Source organism: Prionailurus viverrinus, chromosome B3 (assembly GCF_022837055.1).
Source record: "Prionailurus viverrinus isolate Anna chromosome B3, UM_Priviv_1.0, whole genome shotgun sequence".
Lineage (NCBI taxonomy): Eukaryota > Metazoa > Chordata > Mammalia > Carnivora > Felidae > Prionailurus > Prionailurus viverrinus.
The window spans coordinates 45,467,215-45,489,669 of record NC_062566.1 but is presented as its reverse complement, the minus strand read 5'-3'; the positions used below and the strand labels follow the sequence as shown (position 1 = coordinate 45,489,669).

At 36.3% G+C, this 22,455-nt stretch overlaps 1 protein-coding gene across 1 annotated transcript in view; it reads left to right on the top strand.

Annotated features, from left to right (window-relative positions):
- UNC13C (unc-13 homolog C) overlaps positions 1 to 22,455 on the top strand; it is a 606,187-nt gene that overhangs the window by 371,857 nt on the left and 211,875 nt on the right. Inside the window, exon 21 of the mRNA XM_047864534.1 lies at positions 16,466 to 16,599. Within this exon, the coding sequence (XP_047720490.1) occupies positions 16,466 to 16,599 (134 nt within the window). The remainder of the gene's footprint in view (positions 1 to 16,465; positions 16,600 to 22,455) is intronic.

The window sequence follows — 22,455 nt, the reverse complement described above, 5'->3', positions numbered from 1 at the left end:
TGACTGTCTATTTTTGCTAAGTCTCACATAAATTTTGGAAACCTGAATTACCCTCAAGCAATTTAGCGCATTACATATAATCAATAAATTCCTCACAAGGAAATACAGACATTTAGGCATACAGTTTGCTTACTTGCATTAAGTCTAGAGAAAAAATAGCCCTTGAAATCTCTAAGGCTCCTTTCAGTTCTACAACTCTTGGACTGTGAGCAGTCTCACAGTTATATCGTATCATGACAACATTTGCAGGTACCTCAATGCTAATTCTTCTCAAATTACCCCTGACTCTATCTTGACTTTTAATCTACTTTTGACAAAATAGGAATTTAGTGTTTTCTAGTTGATCCTTCTGATATCTAAAACGACATTTGTCATCTTTTTATTTATAGATTTCATTTTACAAGCCAGTACTCCAAAGACTATTTACAGCTTTTGATCTATACTAAGAATCTTTCACCTTAGTATCTGGATAAGGTATAAGCATGTAAATTTCTTATAAGTAGCATAATAAATCTAAATTAAAAAAAAATCCCATTGACCCAAGCTTAAAAAACAAAATATCAATCTTCATTAAAATGTAAATTTCCATTAATTATTTTTTTATTTGGAATGATTGTCAACCATTTGTAGGAAATGTATAGAACAGATGCCCTTAGGTCCAGTAAAACACTACCCATCCTCCCTTCTTGTCATCAACATGGCTCTCTGTTAAGTTCCCAAGTTGAATAAACATATCCAACTCATCTCAGAATTCTTTTGATGGTCTGAGGCTTGTCAGTAGTTCTTAGTTAACTAGTCTGTTGTGGATAAGACATCTTACAGAAAGTTTCAATGTGATGTAATGAAATTATAGGTCTTAAAACTCTGGTATCTCTAATCTTATTTCCATGGGAAATTACTGGATTCTCATGATTTACCTATGGTTTTACTCCAGTTTTTTACTCCTTAATAATGGTCATATGTCATATTGGTGGGTTTTATCTTATTTGTACCTGTTCTCAATAATCTCCTTTTATTAAGAGCCCAGAGTACTTCTTAAATTCTTATTTTGAAAAATATCTTAAGAAAAACTCATAAACACTTAGGTTTTAAAGAATAATGAGGGACACCTGGGTGGGCTCAGTCAGTTAAACATCCAATTCTTGATTTAAGCTCAGGCCATGATCTTACAGTTCATGACAGCACAGAGCATGCTTAGGTTCCTCTCTCTCTCTCTCTCTCTCTCTCTCTCTCTCTCTCTCTCTCTCTCTCCCCTGATCCTGCTCTCTCTGTCTCTCTCTTTTTGTTTCTCTCTCACAAATAAATAAACTTTATCCATTCATCAGTTGATGGACATTTAGGCTCTTTCCATAATTCGGCTATTGTTGAAAGTGTTGTTTATATACACAATGGAATACTACTTGGCAATGAGAAAGAATGAAATATGGCCTTTTGTAGCAACGTGGATGGAACTGGACAGTGTTATGCTAAGTGAAAAAAGTCCTACAGAGAAAGACAGATACCATATGTTTTCACTCTTATGTGGAGCCTGAGAAACTTCACAGAAGACCATGGGGAGGGGAAGAAAAAAAAAAAAGGTTAGAGAGGGAGGGAGCCAAAACATAAGAGACTCTTAGAAACTGAGAATAAACCGAGGGTTGATGGGGGTGGGAGGGAGAATAAACTGAGGTGATGGGCATTGAGGAGAACACCTGTTGGGATGAGCACTGGATGTTGTATGGAAACCAATTTGACAATAAATTTCATTTTTAAATAATAATAAATAAGTAAACTTTAATAAATAAGTTATTAACTTAAAGCTATTTAGTTTTACTTGTTTTTAAATTGGTGTAAGTGGAATCATACTGAATATACTCTTCTGTGTCATGGTCTTTTTCCTTGGCATTATGTATTTCAGATTTATATGTGCTGTATGTCACAGTTTATTTTAGGTTGAGTCCCTAGAAATAGATTCTGAGGTGGAGACTCACATGCAGTTCTACCTAAGAGTGCTCTAAAGCAGTGCTGTCCAATGGAAATTTATGTAATAGTGAAAGTGTTCTATATCTACACTGCCTTATATAGTGGCCATAGCCTATAGCCACATATGACTATTGACTATTTGAATTAATTTAACTTTTTAAATGTTTTATTCATTTACTTTTGAAAGAGAGAGAGTGTGCAAGCAGGGGAGGGGCAGAGAGAGAGAGAGAAGAAGACAGAGAATCAGAAGCAGGTTCCAGGCTCTGAGCCATCACTGCAGAGCCTGACACAGGGCTCGAACTCACTAACCGTGAGATCATGACCTGAGCTGAAATCAGATGCTTGACCGACTGAGCCACCCAGACTCCCCTTGAATGAATTTAAATGTAAATTTAAAGATCTTCATGTAGCTAATGGGCTACGGTATTTGACGACACAGCTCTAAAGAGACATCTATAAGGAAGCAGGAAAGGCAGGATCCAGCAGGTGGAGAAGCTGACTTACAATATGATTATATATGAGAGTTCAGTTAATCCTACAGGAATGCCTGGAGGTGGGATTGCTCTTTAACGTTTATTTATTTTGGGGACAGAGAGAGACAGAGCATGAATGGGGGAGGGGCAGAGAGAGAGGGAGACACAGAATCTGAAACAGGCTCCAGGCTCTGAGCCATCAGCCCAGAGCCCGACGCGGGGCTCGAACTCACGGACCGCGAGATCGTGACCTGGCTGAAGTCGGACGCTTAACCGACTGCGCCACCCAGGCGCCCCGGGATTGCTCTTTAGAACTGACCCCAGTTGAGGCAAAGTAACAGAGCTATGGTATCACAGCATAAGCTGATCATTGGTACTGCATTTTAGAAGAGGGAGTAACTTGGGTGAATCAGTTCCTTGCTTCTGAGTGCAATTCCCAGTAAAGAACACATCTATACTCTTTAAGCAGCTGCTATTACCAGCAGCAAGGGAATTGTGCTTGGCCCTAAAGAGGGAATCTGAGCAGAACACCACAGTATCTACTGCACAGTTGGCCATTCACTTTCAGTACTCTATGGAAATTCCATATACAAATAAATCACAATTTATATATTCTGCAGATGATAGAGAGTTGGGTTTCCAGTTTGAGGAAGTGTGTCTATTGTAGACAGTGCTTCTCTAGACATTTCTGTAGATGGCTCCTGGTGAATGAATGGAAAAGTGTCTCTAGGGTATATACCAATAAGTGGAATTATTAGGAGTTAGCATATCTTTATAAGTGATTTTATAAGATAATGTAAAGCTGTGTTATAAAATGGTTGTGTATTTTACAAATCACAACTCTTCATTCAGCATCTCAGTTGTGTCAGCTGAGAGGCTTACTCAGAATATCTATTCAACCATTAAGCAGGTTGGACTTTGTAACATCATCTCCCTCCCCCAAGCCCCTGAATAAAGCGTTAAAATAACTTTTACCCAGCAGTGGTTAGCAGAGTTCTAAGACAACTCTCAATGAGTCATGCTCCTGTATAATGCTTTTCCCTGAAGTGTGGGAAGAATCTGTGACTTGCTTCTAGCCAACAGAATATGGCAAAACAAACAAACAAAACACATAAACCTAAAACAGAAATTTAAACCCATGATTAGATTATGTTATGTAGTAAATGCAAAAGGGTTTTACAGATTAATTAAGGTCGTTAATCACTTTGGCTGTGAATAAATGAAAAGAGGGATTAAACTGGGTAGACCTCCTAATTGGTGACCCTTTAAAATGAAACTTGGCCCTTTTCTGCATTTGGAGGACAAGTTTCTCTGGGTTCTACAGATAGAAGGAAATGAATTCTGCCAACAGTCACATAGACATGCTTCAGATGTGATCCCATCCTGAAGACCCTGAGCCTCAGATGAGATCCCATTCCTGGCTGACACCTTAGTTACAGCCTTGTGGGACACTGAGCAGAGTACCCAGCTATGCCAAGCCTGGATGCCTGACCCATAGAAACTGTCAGACAATAAATGTCTGCTATTTAAAGCTGCTAAAACTAGGGTAATTTGTCACAAAGCAACAGAAAATAAATACACCTGCTTAGCAGCAAAATTTCTGTGACTTTCTAATTCCCTCTATTTCATTTCCTTGGGTTCTTCATATTTGGAGAGAGAGACATTACTATTTCTTTTTTTTTAAGTTTATTTATTTATTTTGAGAGAGAGAGAAGGTGGGGTGTGTGTGGGGGAGAGAGAGAGAGAGAGAGAGAGAGAGAGAGAGAGAGAGAGTCTCAAGAAAGCTCCACACTGCCCAATGTGGAGCTTGAACTCACGAAACGTGAGATCATGACCCTGAGCCAAAATCAAGAGTCAGATGCTTAACCAACTGAACAACCCAGGCCCACTATTATTTCTTAGGAAAATTTTTAATCCATTGAAAAGAGACAGTATACTTCAAATTGTTGCAGTGTAATATCCAGTTGTAACTGCTTCTTTTAACAGTTATATTCCCTTTTTGAAAGAAATTATCAATTTGAAGGATAAAATATTTAAAAATCACTTTCCTGAAACTTCTAAGAATAGCTAAGCTTGAGAGGATAAAATGTAAGGATTTTCACTGTGCTTCGAGATTCCTTTAAAGACAGAAAGTGTTTTAGAAGATAATGACAGAAACAAAAGGAAAATGTGGATGATACCTAAAACATATCCAGAAAAGCCTACAGAGAGTTCACATTTATAAAGAGCAATGGGGTTGTATTAATTCAGATAAAACCATCTGCTTAGAAAAATAAACTCAAATATGAGTCATGTTTTATTCTTACTCATGTAAAATCTGTAAAACTGGATGGTCTTGAATATACAAGTGGTTCTTCCTGTCACACTTTGGATTCTCTGAAAGCAGAGCCTACAAAAGGAACTTGTCATAGTTTATTTGAGACGTGACCCTAGAAAGAGAAGTTTAATAGGTGGAGAAACAGAAGATGTGGAAATCAGAAAAGCAATAAAAGGTGCTAGAATGAGCTTTTGTCTATGTTGTCAGTTGAGGCTCTGTTCCCTTGGGAGCCTAGTGGGCAACCACATAGAACATACCTCACAATTATTCCAATGGAGGGTGGGAGTGTCGTGGGTTGAATAGTGTCTCTCCAAAAGATATGTCCACCCAGAGCCTCAGAGTGTGACCTTATATGGAGCAAAGACCTTTGCAGATATAATTAAAATAAGCATCTAGAGATAAGAGTAAGGTTTTAAATCCAATTACAGATGTTTTAATAAGAGGCAGGAAAGAAGACAACAGTCACAGAGAGAAAGAACATATAAATATAGAGGCAAAGGTTGGAATTATGCATATGCAGACCAAAGACTGTCATAGGTTGGCCAGTCATCAAAAGTTAGGAGAAGGACATGGAAGAAATTCAACCTTTAGAAAGAGGCAACCCAGCCAACATCCTGATTTTGGACTTCTCAGCTCCAGAACTGTGAAAGAACACAGTTCTGTTTAAACCTGCCAAGTCTGTGGTATTTTGTCACGGTAGCCCTAGGAAGCTAATACAGGAGACTGAGCTATTGACCCTTTTCACACCTCTTGGCCACTTGAATGTGCACAGAATGGCTACCTGTGATTTTATAAGAGGCCCCAAGCAGCAAAGCAGAGAGACATTGCAGCAAGTGCTTCATTTGGGACTCTGGCAACGTACATGGAATTGCTCACCAGAGATGCATTGATATCAGGTGTGCTGAAGGAATATGACCCTGTATCCACAAGCACCTTATTCAGTCTTCAAGCAGCGATTTAGAGAACCAAGTCCCTTTCTTCTTAAGATTCTACCATCTTAAACATGATAGTAAAGTGGCTGTGCTTTTGCACAGCAAACTAGAAGAAAAGACCATAGAGGATTATGTGTGCAAGGTTAGTATGCTATTGCACTTCTGCTCACATTCTACTGGCTAGCCCTCGGTTACATTTCCACAACTACCTGCAAAGGAGGCTGGGAAATAAAGTTGTTCTGCTTACCCGTTGCTGTGTAACAATACCAAATCTCAGTGGCTAAAAAAATTATCTTGTTTATTAATCTATGTCTGATATTTGGACAGGACCCAGTTGGGATGGCTTATCTCTGCTCCATGCAGCACTAACTGAGATGGCTCTCTTAGAGCTCAGGGTTGGGGGTGGGGGGGTGGCAGCAGAGGTCCACTTCCAAGATGGCTTACACACATGGCTGGAAAGTTGGAAACAGCTGTAATCTTTTAGATGAAAGCTTCTGAAGGCTTAGCTGAAGGTGATATCAAGGAACCGTAGTGTATTTCCTTGTGGGCCTCTCCATAGATTGATTACGTTTGTCTCAAGTGTAAATTGCACTCACTCCCAACACCTTACAAAATTATTTTCCTATTATAGTATCAGGTTCATGCTTGAGTTTCAAAATCACTCTAAATTATGTCCAGATGCAAATGAAGCTCTGTTGGTCCCATTTCTGAAGTGTGGTTCCTCTTGATCTAAATATCTGGAAACTACACAGCCATGTTGTCTGCCCCCCCCCCCCACCACCACATGCCCGATATACAGTGGTGACATGGAAATAGTATAACAGAAACAGATATTTCTGTTCAAAAATAGGCACATGACAGTCACTTGTCCATAGAAATTCTGAAATGTAGCTAGGAACACGTTGTCAGTTCTTACTTGGAGCTTAGTCCTGCTGTCTGGAAATTATTCTCTTTGACTCTTGGCTCTATTTTCTGGGCTTTTAGCCTTGACCCTACGTCATTTATCCTTCTTCATTGTTACAACTGAGTAGCCTTCTAGTCTACTTCTTGCCCATAGAAGTTTAGAGATTCAAAATCCTCTTTTCATTTTATACTAACTTAATTCCTTTCTGTCCAGACTGATACAATTTATTTCAAATATCTGTAAGCATTCTTACAGATGTCTAATAATAATAATTAGACAAAAATAGCACTCATGTTTCTTTCGGAGACAGACCTTCTCTATCTTGGATGGAAAATTATGGGCTATAGGACAATGAACTTAAGATTCATAGAAGTCTTTCTGTCTAGTGGAAATGAACTATAAGGCACAACTTCCTTAAGATTCTTAGAAACTCTACTAGGTATACCTTAAATATTCATAAAGCTCTCAGAAAACTTGCTTTGGACCTAGATATTTTTCATGATCTTAGAGTCATACCAGTAAAGCACCCCAGATTTGATATGTTCCCTGAAGCTATCTCTCACATTGAAAGCCTTGCGTTCTGGAGGGGTTAAGGATGAAAAAGTTTTATTTTTGAACCCAGGAAATCCTGGTTTCTCTATATTTCCTATAAATTCTGCTTGGAAAATGATGTATTTGGTTTTTAGCTCCCTTCTTTTTTCCAGCTATTATCTTACTCTGCATGGGCGTAAGAAACCACTTGACATGTTCATTCTACTAAATCCACCAGCTCATTATATTCTCTACTTCCTGCATTTATTGTAGGTAACAATGTTGAAAATTTTCCCCACTAAATAATAGGAGTCACCTTCTAGCTGGCCTAAACAATTTCCTCACTGACCTTCACGTTCTCATAGGCAAGTCCTCTGATTTCGTTAATAACCTTCTTGAAATTCTTCTAGCTTCTGCCTACCACCACTTAGTCCCAGATCATTGCCTCGTGTTTTAAGTTTGTGGTACATTAATGACCCACTTCCAGTATCAAATTCTGTTCCAGTTATCTATCTTGAGTACCAAACCTCCCCAAAACTTAATGGTTTAAGACAATAACAATAGCTTACTTCAGTCACAAATAAGCAATTTGAGCAGGGCTGGGTGGTAAAGTCTCATTTCTGCTCTAAGTGGAGATGGAAGGTCTACTTCTCACATGCTTACTCATATGGCTAGCAAGTTGGTGCTGGCTGTCAGCTGGGAACTATACCACATCTGCCGGTTGGTTCTTCTCCAAGTGGACCTCTCCAAAGAGTACTTTAGCATTTTCACAGTTCACTGACTGGATTTCAGGAGCAGGTGGTCCAAAAGACAGGAATTGGGAATTGCCAGCTTCTTAAAACCATCCTGAAAACAGGTCACTTCTGTCATATTCTATTGGTAAAAGTCACCCATATTCAAGGGAAGGAAATAAAGACATACCTTTTAATGGAAAAATTGTCAAATAATTTAAAGTCCTCTTTAATCCTCCACTGTAATGTAACTGTGTACTCACGGAAAAGGGGAAACTGATTTAGGGAACCGCTATCCAGTTTCTGCCACAGTGTATTCCAGTCATTTAAAACAATATCCATATGTTCAGTGGGTATGAAGTTACAGTTACACAAATGAATTAAGATCTAGAGATCTGCTGTACAAAACATAGTGCCTATGGTTAACAATATAATTTGCATTTAAAAATCATTAAGAGGTTAGACCTCATATTAAATGCCTTATCACACGTGGGGTAGGGGAAGAAAGCAAAGGGACATAAGGAAACTTTGGGGAATGATGGATAGATTTATTACCTTGTTTTTAGTGATGGTATCATGGAGGTATGCATATGTCCAAACTTATCAAACTGTATATATTAAATATCTGCAATTTTTGTATATTAATTATACCTCAGTAGAGCTCTTAAAAACAATAACCATATATTTTTAATCAATATCATATCAAATGCGTAAAGCTTATGGGTTATGTTTTCTCTGTAATTATAGTTATAGGCATATAATCAAAGTATATTAAAAAGACACTTGGCATGTGGTTAATTTTTAGGTACAATGTAGACAAGGGATTTTTCTACATGCCTCTTAATTTCCAGGGATTTATGACATTTGGAGAGATATTATATTTAGAAAGTTTTCCTTATGCTGTAATAAAATCTTCTGTATTGAAAATTTTACTCGCGGGGCGCCTGGGTGGCGCAGTCGGTTAAGCGTCCGACTTCAGCCAGGTCACGATCTCGCGGTCCGGGAGTTCGAGCCCCGCGTCAGGCTCTGGGCTGATGGCTCAGAGCCTGGAGCCTGTTTCCGATTCTGTGTCTCCCTCTCTCTCTGCCCCTCCCCCGTTCATGCTCTGTCTCTCTCTGTCCCAAAAATAAATAAATAAACGTTGAAAAAAAAAAGAAAGAAAATTTTACTCGCGAGAACTAGGTTTTTCTTAATCACACAAGACAAATCTAATTGATCTTTTAATCTCTTCCTATACCACAGCCCATCATGTATTTGAAGTCAGCTATCTTGGTTCTCTTGAGTTTTGTCTAAGCACTACTAGTTCTTTTATAGGTGTAGTATCTTCAATGGAAAATAAGTGCCAGCCAGATGTGACTGGTTGCATTTTTCCTTTTTGATGTAAGTTTAATTTATATAAAGAGAAGAGGGAAAAACTATTAGTTTACCCACTAAAATAGTTTCATATTCAAGAAAGTTTCTTATGTATCTCTCTTGGGATTCTAATAAGAGTGTTATCAGTTGGGTAAACCATATACCATATGCTATGAATTCAATTAAAGGCAAGTATTCACCTGTTACAATAATAAACATCCTCTTATTGAATATATTCTGCCTATAGACTTGCTAGAAGGATCAGAAACAGAATTGGGTATGTGTGATCCCGTTTCAATATTTGAAATCTGAAGTTGAAAAAATTAAATCCTTTTCCAAATTGTACAAGTTAATATCAACCTAAGAGCAAAATATAAGTTTCTGATTCTATGTTCAATGTTTTTTTCTATTACACCATGCTGTTAAGTAATTTGTATATTTAAATCTACATTTAGAGCTATGATACTTTATAGTTATGTATTTATGGATCACTTAACTGTGTATAATCTGTTCAAATTCAAGGAACCATTTAGTGCTGTTAAAAGCCATTGAGAATGTCCAAACATTTTGATATGCAGTTTTGGCAATTTAAAGGTCAAGATATTTTTGACTTGTTGAAATTGAAAGGACCTAGTAAAGATTATTCAAATATTTTGCTGCAGTAAAAATGAATTATTCTAATATATGCATTTTTTCTTTCTAGCTAGATTAGCATAGTGTTAATTTTCAGTAATTAATCTTATTTAAGACCACTAGTTGCTCGATTTTTGCTCTCAGCAACGCATACTTAGTTATTTCAGTAGATCAGTAATTTCCTAATGACTGTTAATTTAGAAAGTAATGTTTTAGAAATGGATCTAACAGAGGAGTTTATCAACACTTGGAAGAGGCACCACATAAACATCCAGAAAGACATTCCATCTCCTCTTAAAATTAGGGAACTATATGTAGTTGAAATTTTCTCAGATGTAAAGGTAAAACAGAAGTCTTTTGTTATCATGACAAAATGTAAAATCTAGCAAATCCCTAACTGATATTGATACCTAAAAGGAATTCTATCACTCTTCTTCCTAAGCAAATAAGGCCTATTTTTACCTGACTCATTTACAAGTCAGTACTTGGGTCCTGACTCTTCCTATGAATATGAGGATTTCAGAAGAATATATCTGTATGTTTAAGTCCAGATTCCCAGGCTATACCTCCATTTACTCTGATTTTATAGCTCTGCACCAGAGGCTCTAAAGTCATATGTATTTCTTATAAGTAACCCAGATGATTCTGATGTACATGATGTATGGACAGACTTAGAAAACATTGGTAGCTTCTTTGAATATAGTTTCGTATTTCACTCCTTAGTGTGTTTCTTATAGATTCTCAATGTTGCAGTTTACATGGCCCTGGATTTAAAAAGCCAATTATACAACAATTCATGGAATCAGAATATATGCTCTGCCCCAGCTGTCCCAGAAAGGCAAAGGTAGCACAACTTTATTTGCACTGAAAGATTGGTTTTCTGATCCATGGTATGGCCAGAATACTAAAGGCTATTCATTAAATGTATGATCAAAATCCATCTCATTCATCCCAATTTTCAAAAATCTCTCCCATTCATTTCCAGAGTTTAAGTTACTTAATATATATCACTAAAATTTGGTGAGAGAAGAAGGCATCTCTGATAGTGACATTAAAGAGTACTACCAGAAAATACTTTTAAAGTCGGTAGATCAAAGATGATGAACTTGGAAATGGTTGAAGTAAGTGATGAACTGAACTTTGCCAGAGGCAAAAAAGAAAAATAATAATGGGAAGTATTGATACCATCTTTAAAAGGATGCCCCTTTATATAGATATAGAGAGAGAGACTTAGATCATCAATTAAAATTATTAATGTTTCCATTTAGCATTGGCTCTCAAACTTTTTAAATTATAAACCCTGTCATAAGCTCTATTAATCAGTAACTTAATTTGCTTCTTTATGACTTAGCAAACAAAATCCAACTCTATCTTCTTTTTAACTGGGATAATTTTTAACTCAGTGAGAAAGGGGTCAGAGCAAAGTAGGCTCCCTGGAGAACATGAAGTCTACAAGGTTTTGGTGTTCTGATTTTTAGGACCTTACGTGACCTCAAATGGGCCACTTTTAATTTTTTTAATGTTTATTTTTGAGAGAGACAGAGGACGAGCCAGGGAGGGGCAGAGAGAGAGGGAGACACAGAATCCAAAGCAGGCTCCAGGCTCCGAACTGCCAGCACAGAGCCTGACACGGAGCTCAAACTCATGAACTGTGAGATCATGACCTGAGCTGAAGTTGGACACTTAACTGACTGAGCCACCCAGGTGCCCCTTGGATGGACCACTTTACCATGTCAGCCTTAGTTTTCTCATCTCTAGAATGCAGAAATTACAATATTTGTCTGTAGCCTTTTCAGTAGTACAATGTAATTAAAGAACAAAGGAAAGAGGTACAGTGGTGGTCTATGAGCTCTTGACAAAAGCTGAGAAGTGAGACAAAATATTTGCATTTACTTATGGCTTTCTGTTTCTGTTTCACCTTCCTCTGGACCAAAATCAATGTTTGTTCCAGCACTTCTAGCACTCTGACCAGACATTTAAATCTCTTTTCCTGCTTTTACTGTGCCTCAGTAACACATCCAACACCATTTCCTTGATTTCCTTTTTTTCCCTAAGTTTTATTTATTTATTTATTTATTTATTTATTTATTTATTTATTTATTTAGAGAGAAAGAGAGCAAGTAGGGGAGGGCTAGAGAGAGAATCCCAAGCAGACTCTGCACTGTCAGTGCAGAGCCCAACACAGGGCTCAAACTCATCCTTAGATCATGACTTGAGCCAAGGTTGGAGTCCTTATCCCACTGAGCCACACAGGTGCCCCCAAGTCTTTATTACTTACTCCTCCTCTTCTCTCAGGGTAGAATTTCCTAGCTATTCTTTCTCACTTATCTGCAAGACTCTATGGCCTGACTTGGAAGAAGCCATGTTCTTCATTCGTTTGACGCCATTTGTCCCCACATACACTGAAATCCATTCTCTCCCATTTCAACAGGGGCCTCACTACCCCATCTAGGTCTATCTTTCATAAAATTGTATTATTTTCCTTTTTTTGATTTATTTTCCCCAGTGTCTTCCTTCTTGCCAAATATTCTTCCTCTCTTTGAGGAATCTTATTTACTCCATAATTTCAGCTACCACATATATCCTGGAATTCTTCTAGCTACATCAGCAGTCCAGAATATTGCTTTAAATTCCAGACTGATCTACATAATTACTTTCTGGATAGTTCCACTTGATTTTTCCGTCTCTCTCTTCTTTCTCACCACTTAGGCAATGAGTTCTATCAACTTATTAATCATTTCATAAGTAGTTTCATAAATCTATCAATTTTCCTTAGTACCTATTTCATAAATTTAACTTCTCTTAAACTTCCTGCGACTACCAAATCATTTAAACATAAATGTAGTTAAGTAAGTAGACTCAAGTTTGAAATCTTCTAATGGTCCTCATCTAATATGGTTTAAATGTTAATTCCTTGATGTGACACACAACATCCTAAAAGATTTAACCCATATCTCTGTAGACTTTTGTTTCCCAAAGTATGTTCGGAGGAAGATTTATTCTGTGGAAAGTTTTACAAGATGGGATATTGGGAGTACAAGGGGAATAGAGGGCTTTGTAAATTGCAAATATATTTGAGAAACTCATGTTCCATTGTTAGCCCTCAGCGTAGCGGTTTTCAAACTAGTCTCTGAACTAGGAGCACCAGCATTACTAGAAACTTCATTATGTATGCAGATCCTCAGGTCTCACCCTACACTTGGTGAATCAGCAACTCTGGGAAAGGGACCAACAGTCTGTGTATTAGCAAGCCTTCCTAACAATGCTGATAAAACACTAAAGTTTGAGTACCACCTTCTTAGAGAATCACAATGCACATTAGCATGTTACTCCAGGATATCTAGAAATAATCTGTTTAACTTTGTTTTAAGCAAGTATTTTCTCAATTTGTTTGAGCATGGACTGTGTTTATGTGTGTGTATAACTAATACTAACTTTCAATAGAATGAATGTTAGAGAAACACCCTTTGTCAGAAGCTTGTAGCCTCAGATTACTAATAATTGCCTAATTATGTATCTGTTGTATAGTTTTGCATTTAAATATTCCCTTACTTTACTAAATTTCTTCCCCCAACTTTTGTCTAGCCAACTCCTTAGAGGAAATATTTCAAAATTTTATGCTTATTAAACAAATACATGGAATGCCACAGCCATATTTTATAACAAGCTTAGAAGTGTTGTGCAAGTTCCACATTAATATGAAGATGGCATCTGTTATTTCAACACTTTCTTTTTTGCATGTGATGGTTATCTCTATGTTGATCTCTTCATGAAATATTTTCATATTTTCTCATTTGATACTATAAAAGTATAGTGTATATCTTATCAGCTTGTCTATTAAAGCTTTTCTGTATTGAAATATTCTTTATAAAAGTGACCCTTGGAGGGGCACATGGGTAGCTCAGTCTATTAAGTGTCTGACTTCTGCTTAGGTCATGGTTCATAGGTTCGAGCTCTGTGCTGGGCTCATCATTGAAGATATGGAGCCTGATTGGGATTCTCTCTCTCCCTTTCTCTGCGCCTGTCCCCTGCTCACTCTTTGTCTGTCAAATAAGCAGACTTAAAAAAGTGACCATTGGAAACAGTGACCCCACATGCTGGCTACTTTCCATTTTCACAAATTCTCTCCCATTATACTCTCACAGTCTTTCAAGTCTCTTTCCTCAATAATCTATTAAGAAAATAGTATTTAGTCACTGTAATTCTAATTATCATAATTAAAATTGATCTGTTCAGTTATATTTTTATAAACTGATTATATTCTCATTTGTTCATTGTCGTTAGTTTATCATTATATATTATCTTACATAGTATAAATATTATAAAATATATTTTATTATGAGAAATATTAATTTGTAAGGGTTTCAGTAAATATTAGCATACTTATTACCAGATTCCTGAATTTCCACTACATTACCTTAATTTTTCTGATCATAAGCTCAAATGTAATAGATTTCTAAGATATTAATAATATGCTTCTTGGAAAAAAATAATTCTTAAGAAATCTGGTAAATATTCCAGTATACATGATTCTGCCCCATCCTTTCAAACATGCAGTCTTTTAAAGTGCATTATTAAATTAGGGAAAGCTTGGTTTCTTATAATGTCGTGTGATTTGTAAAAACTTAATGATTCAACATCCAGTTTGGTTTATTCTGGTTCAACATAAAGAATTTGATGAAAAATGGTATCGTCTATAATCTTCTGATGTCATAATAAAAAGTGATGAGAGTATAATGTGTGACAGCTAAGGAACTTTGGAATTAATGCCTATTCAACTATGTTATTTTTTCCTTCTTTCCATATTATTCTTTGCAGAATGACAAATGTTGGACAGGTCATCTATAGTCATTTCATTTAATCACATTGCTTGAAAAAAATGAGACATATAGTTGGGCTAAATATGCATCATGATGATTAATTACAGTATTAAGTTAAAATACATTTGACAAACAAATGCTGTGGCCATCAGAACTAATTTCATTTAAAAACTTTATAAATATCTACCAGGTTCTCCCAACTTCTAAATACATCATAGAGGAAGAAACCTATTGAGCTTAATGTAATAAGTAAATAATCACATTATTGTGACAGTAATAAAATCTTGTTCACAAAATAAAGATGAATTTAAACAGAAAATGTAACTTGAAAGTACAAAGCTGGATATTTTTAAGCCTGTATTTCTGACTAATTTTCTTCTTGAAGATCTTCTGATGTACCTTGATGTACCTCCGGGATTGAAAGAGGAAGGCTGCCAAGAAGATTCAAGTGGTTATTAGGGACCAGATATACAAGGTTCTTAAGAACCTTTGGAGAGTACTTATAGTTTATTTTGGAAATTTGAAGTAATTTGTGCCAGCCACTAATTTTGGACTAATTGAGCACTCCAATATTTAATATCTGTTGCATTTTGAGCATAAAGGTAAATCAGCAGCACTTGGAAGTACCTTAGGAAAATATATGTCCCTAAAGGTACATTATAGTCTGTGTACAGAGGTCTCTAATAGTAAGTGGATTCAACATAGGGCTGTATTTTAACTTCAGGGAGAACAATAACATGGTGATGACTCATTCAGATCTGGTTGCAAGTCTTGGGCAGCATTAGAAACTATGCATACAACCATTTGGCAGAGGGTGGCTGATCTTTGGATGAGATGTTGGAAATGGCAGTAGTTTGGGCCAAATAAAATCTGATATACCTTTTATACCAGAGAACCCATGCATTTCCTGAGCCACAAATTGAAGTTTTCAGATATCCTGGACCTATAAGCTTACAAATCATTTGATAAAAATAATTAGGGAAGCCCTATGCTTCCTATGATCCCTATGGTCTGTGTCTTTGTCTTTTTTGCCTAATTATTTAAAGTAAATGTAGAAGAAGTGCTCGAAGAATACCCACCAAAGAATTTTACGTGTTGAGTATGAAGTTGATATATGAAACATTGAAGATTGTTATTGTACTTTGTTCATCTCAATGTAAATTTAGATCATCCTGGACAACACTCTCTAGAGCTTGAGAATTCATGAAGCACGATAAATCAAGGATTCAAATATTATTTAAACACACACACACACGAAAGATAGACTTACATACTTTTCATTTAACTAGATGCATTTGTGGGTGGAATATGAGTGTTCCAGACCATTCATGGAACATTTATATACTGTAGAATTTAACGGTACTGGCTTGAGTTCTGCCCACTTACCACCAATGTAACTGTGAACAAAATATTTAGGCAGGATAAATTTCACACATATGCACATGCACACACCCCCACACACCTTTGTACACACAGAAAACAACCTCCCTCCTTGGAAGAAGCCACATTAAAGGGATAATTTCTATTATAATAATTCCTGAGAATATGAGTTACAATTGAGAAAGAGCAACTTCTAGTCTAGAGCCAAAGAACTTAGAAATACAAGCCTACGCTCGCCATTGTGATTTTATCCAATGGGATGTCATTCAATGAAGAAAGGAAACCTGACTTTAAAAGCTTTGGTTCACATGACCTAAGAATTTTTCTGTAACCACTTTTCTCTGATCTGTCCATTTGACACTGATAAACTAAAGTCATACCATTTAACCTTTTTTTTTTTTTTTTAATGTTGCGTGACCTTGTGAGCAGAGTAAGAAACAGGACATTCCTCGGGAAGATCAGGGACCAACCACCAAGAATTTGGATTTTTGGCCCCAGCTTATTACACTGATGGTTACTATTATTGATGAGGATAAAACTGCCTACACACCTGTCCTGAATCAGTAAGTATGCTGTCTTGGAAATGAATGGATTTTATTCCACTAAAGTTAAGAAAACATAAAATATTTGAAGCATGGTTTATACTCTCATTGGAAAAGTTTGTTTTCCAAAATTAAATTTTCTAAAATTAAGCTATATAAAGCAGCATTTTTTATTTTTATTAGTAAATATCAATTCAGAGATATTTTAAATTTTTAGTTCAAGACCGTTAGAATGAGATTCTTTGGATAGAGAGACAAATATTTCCCAGAATTTATTTTTATTTGATGTAGAAAAGCTTCTTCTTTCCTTTGATTCCTTTCATGACTATCTCATTATCTCAAAAAAGAAAAAAAAAACACAAAACTATCTCACTGCACTTCCCCCAAAACTAAAAAGAATGTCAAAATTATTAATTATATTTCATTGTGACTTGTAATAATAAAAATTTTTCAAAAGAAAGTTTGCTTTCAAAATAGTTAGATAACATGGATTTAATGCAATATTTAATGCTGTTTTTTAAAGTTTATTTATTTTGAGAGACTGAGAATGCTCACCCTAGTGGAGGAGGAGCAGAGAGAGTGAGAGAGAGAATCCTAAGTAGGCTCTGTGCTTGGCAGCACAGAACCCCATGTGGTCCTCAGTCTCAGAAACCATGAGATCATGACCTGAGCTGAGATCCGGAGTCAGAATCTTAACCGACTGACCCAGGTGCCCCAATGCAATATTTAGTAGAGTAAGTCCATTTTCTCAAATAACAATGCAAGCCTATGCCTCTATACATAGAATTTGTAAATTATGACCAGATAGACAATCCAATTGAAATTTCAATTACAGAAGAAATAAATTTATCCCAATTTTCATCTTATCCTTGCTTCTTAACCACTGATTTTCATCTGTCCCACATTCCTCCTAATTGTGGAGAAATTGGTCCTCTTTGATATGCAACCATTATAGCATCATTAGGTTTGTCTTTATACTTCCGTTCCCCGTTCCCTATTATATTCTACCTGAAGACCACAGTGTTTGCTGCTCAATATCTATAGAGACTCTGTTTTATTTTCTTCTGATAGCTCAAGACTAGATCTTGTCTTTTAATATATGACATACCCTCTGCTCATCCTGGGGGCTTTATGGAACAGATATGTTTTCTCCTTTATTCTTTGGACTTTTTTTTTAAATATGAAATTTATTGTCAAATTGGTTTCCATACAACACCCAGTGCTCATCCCAACAGGAGTCCTCCTCAATGCCCATCACCCACCCTCCCCACCCTCCCCCCCCACCATCAACCCTCAGTTTATTCTCCATTTTTAAAAGTCTCTTATGGTTTGGCTCTCTCCCTTTCTAACTTTTTTTTTCCTTCCCCTCCTCCATGGTCTTCTGTTAAGTTTCTCAGGATCCACATAAGAGTGAAATCATATGGTATCTGTCTTTCTCTGTATGACTTATTTCACTTAGCATAACACTCTCCAGTTCCATCCACATTGCTACAAAAGGCCATACTTCATTCTTTCTCATTGCCACGTAGTATTCTATTGTGTATATAAACCACAATTTCTTTATCCATTCATCAGTTGATGGACATTTAGGCTCTTTCCATAATTTGGCTATTGTTGAGAGTGCTGCTATAAACATTGGGGTACAAGGGCCCCTATGCATCAGCACTCCTGTATCCCTTGGGTAAATTCCTAGCAGTGCTACTGCTGGGTCATAGGGTAGATCTATTTTTAATTTTTTGAGGAACCTCCACACTGTTTTTCAAAGCAGCTGCACCAGTTTGCATTCCCATCTTTGGGCCTTTTTTAAGACAGAGTAGAGTTCCTAAAGATAGGGAGATCAATACTTGTTTTGTGCCCTTTAGTTGGGATATGCCATTTGGTAAATGAGTATTGAATAAAGAGAAACATCTGAGAAATGCTAATGAAAAGTTATATGAAAGATTCTATTTTTAATCAAAGAAATTCTTTACATTCACCAAATATCAGATATCCAGACATGACTAGTAAAAGATGCATCATAAAATCATGGAATTAAAGTTTTCCAGAATTATTTTTAATCATGTACTAAGAAACATATTACAAATTTTTATTTGACTTTTTGAAACTGTATTAGAAGTAATGGAGGAAATACATTTAGTTACGGCACAAATAAATTTTAAATTATAAACTAAACAGTCTACTCAGTATAAAAAGGAGTAATGATACAAGGAAAGGAATGTCTTTCTTTTCCTTTATGTTTTTAATGTAGGGGTTTGGAATCAGGTTTTTTTTTTCTCCTTTGAGACCCTAATCCTAAAAAACCTGAATGCCTTCCTATATTTGTAATCGTGTTTTATGGTTGTAATTGTTCAGATTTTGAGGACGTTTTAAAGATTTTTTGTTTACTAAGGATCATTCCATTTTGCTTCTTGTTTAACGTTTTAAGTGAACTTCTAATGAGTGAGATGTGGTCTTGGTGGCCAATGCATTTGTATAATTTGGTGAGATTTTCATTCACACCTGTTTCTTGATTTGCACAGGGTGTCATCACATTTAGGCCTCACTAATTATCTCCTTTGTTGGTTAAGGCTAGCACTGTTTCAGAAAGTGATGAGTCCACACCACCTGGGTCAGGATCATGTGGTCTGCTAGTGAGGTATGCAGATTCTGAGCCTTATCTCAAATCTATGGATTCAAAATCTGAAGTTGGCACGCAAGTCTGTAATATAAATAATATACCCTCATGTGCTCTGTAGACAGTAAAGTTTGAAGGCACAGTCAAATCTGAGACAGATGTTTCAGGCTAAAACAAGTTTCAGTTTTATTTTGAAGGCAAAGGTAAGTGAATACATGATATAAAAATATAGGGATTTTTTTGTCATTCAGTGTAATCTAAGGTTACTGATACAAATTTATAGAATGAAGCATTGTTATGACTTTGAAAAAATCATTGTAAGCTTTGGCTCATTCAAATTTTATGACAAGTTATAATAATTATAGGATGAAACTTGAGAATGGGGTTTTATTTTGTATACTAATATAATTCCAGGCATGTATATTGGTTGAATGAATGAAGAAATTAAAGCAAGCCTGTATATGTAGTTGGCATATGTTCTCTCTGTTCCTACTTTATTATTAATTGATGCACTGGAGTATTTGAGCAATATTTATTCACACTTTTTAATTTATTTTTTTATTTTTTTAATGTTTTTATTTTTGAGAGAGAGAGAACATGAGTAGAAGAGGGACAGAGAGAGAGGGAGATACAGAATCTGTAGCAGGCTACAGGCTCTGAACTGTCAGCCCTGAGCCTGATATGGGGCTCGAACCCATGAACAACAACCACCCAGGCACCCTGAGCCACCCAGGCACCCCATATTTATTCACATTTTAAATTTTTATAGGGGTGCCTGGGTGGCTCAGTCATTTAAGCGTCCAACTTCGTCTCAGGTCATGATCTCGCGGTCTGTGAGTTCCAGCCCCACGTCGGGCTCTGTGCTGACAGATCAGAGCCTCGAGCCTGTTTCAGATTCTGTGCCTCTCTCTGTCTCTGCCCCTCCCCTGTTTATTCTCTGTTTCTCTCTGTCTCAAAAAGAAATAAACATTATTTTTTTTTTAAATTTATGAAGTGGCTTTGTGAATGCTTATAGAAATTTCACTACTTTATTGAAACAGGAAACCATTAAGCAAAATATTTTCAGATCTTCTGGTGTGGTTCTCTTGCTCCCTTATTAACATATTTTTGAAGTATAACTGAATACAGTAAAACTGAACATGTTTGAAGTATACAGTTTGATAAGTTTTGACATATATGTCTAGCCAAAACACCTTCACCACAATCAAGATAATGAAGATATCTATCACCCTAATAAGTTTCCATGTGACGTTTGTGACAAAGTAGCAATACTTTGTCTCCTTTTATTTATGAGTAATTTTCCACTATATTGATGTACCTCAAAATGCTCACCCATCCATTCGTTTTTTAAGATTAGGGTTAGGGTCGCAATTTGAGATTTTTTTCCAGAATAGGTTGCTATGAATATTTGTTTACAAGTCTCTACAGAGACATCATCTTATCTTTATTTTAGGTCATGTGGTAGGTATATGTTTAGTATTTCTTAAAGTTGCCAAACCACTTTCCCAAGTGGTTGTACATTGCCAAAACTTAATATGGTTAGAATTTATATTTTAGCCATTCAGATAGGTGTATAGTAGTGTCTCATCGTGGTTTTAATTTACACTTTCCTAAATACTGTGCTGACCATCATTTAATGTGCTTAATTGCAATCTATGTATTTTTGATGAAGATCAAAGATTTTTGAAGATGTTCAAAATATTTTTGCCCTTTCCAAATTGGGATGTTTATCTTTTTATTATTGAGTTATAGTGGGTCTTTACACGGAGTAAATAAGGGTCTACTGTCAGGTATAAATGTTGCAATATTTTTTCCTAGTTTGTGACTTTCTTTCCATTTTCTTACTAGTATCTTTTGAAGAAATTTTGAAAAATTTTGATGGGATAGTCCAGTTTATAGATTTATCATTTGAGATTTTTGTGTCCCATTTAAAACATCTTACAACACCCACAGGTCAAGCTGTAATACCACAGTTTTCTTCTAGATGTCTTACATTCAGGTCTATAATTCATTTCAAGTTATTTTTTGTATATGGTATGATATAGAGTTCAAGATTCTTTGGGATTTTCTTTTGTATGCTTATCTTTCCAACTCCAAATGTTGGAGAATTTATCCTTTCTCCATTGAATTAATTTGGCAACTTTGTCCAAGATCAATTAAATATACTTGTGAGAGTCTAATTCTGTACTCCTATTGCATTGGTTTATTGATCCATATATCAGTTTAGTGATGATGAACTTCAGCTTTTGTTTATCTGGAAAACTCATTCAGTTCTGAAGGACAACATTGCCAAGTAGAGTATTCTTGTTTGGCTGCTGTATTTTTTTTTCCTTTCAGCACTTTGGATATATCATCTTCCTCCCTTCTGGGATTCAAAGTTTCCTCTGAAAATCCATTGATAGTCTTAGGGGTATCCTCCCTGTATAACAAGCTGTTTCTTTCTTCCTGCTTTTAAACTCTCTCTTGGTTTTTTTTTTCCTCTTTGTTTAAATTCTCACTTTGTTCATGCATTGATATCCTGACTTCAGTAAGCATCTTTAAACAATTATTTTGAACTCTGTATTAAGTAAATCACTTGCCGCCATTTTATTAAAATCATTTTCTGGTGATTTCTCTTGCTTTTTGTGTGTTTCAAACATTCCCATTTCTTCATTTTCTTTCACTTTCTGTGTTGGTTTCTGCACATTAGATAAAACAGCAACCAGTCCCAGTCTTGACAGACTGGTCTCATTAGTCACCCCAGCCTGAGCTTCAGGTTGTCTCTCAAATTTTTATGAATGTCCAAGCCACCATCTTTGTTCTTTGTGGTTTCCATAGTTGAGAGTTTGCCAAGACTTGTCAATTTCCCAAAGGGAGGGGATAGCAAATGAAGGCTAATTAGAAGCTAGACCCTCAGGCAACTACTGGGAAAAAAATTTAATTAAGCCCTTTCAGAGAGAAACTGGAAAGTGGACATTTTTGCCTATTCCCTCTGCACTGAGCCCCAGTGTATAGCCGTGGAGTTGGGGGAGGGGGTGTTCCTGCACCTGTTGTAAAGCTGCTTCTTTGTTTGCTATAGTCACTAATGCAAGCCCCGTTAGCTATCAGATATAGGTGATTTGAGGACCCATTCCTCTGGTGGCAGCCGTAACTTGGGGTACCAGTGGTACAGACAAACTCATTTTGAAGAAATACTAGTAATTTGGTCTTGTTGTTATAGCCAGCCAGAGGGATAACATTGGAGAAATGCCCACCAGCTCCATCAAACTCTGGGAAGGATCTCA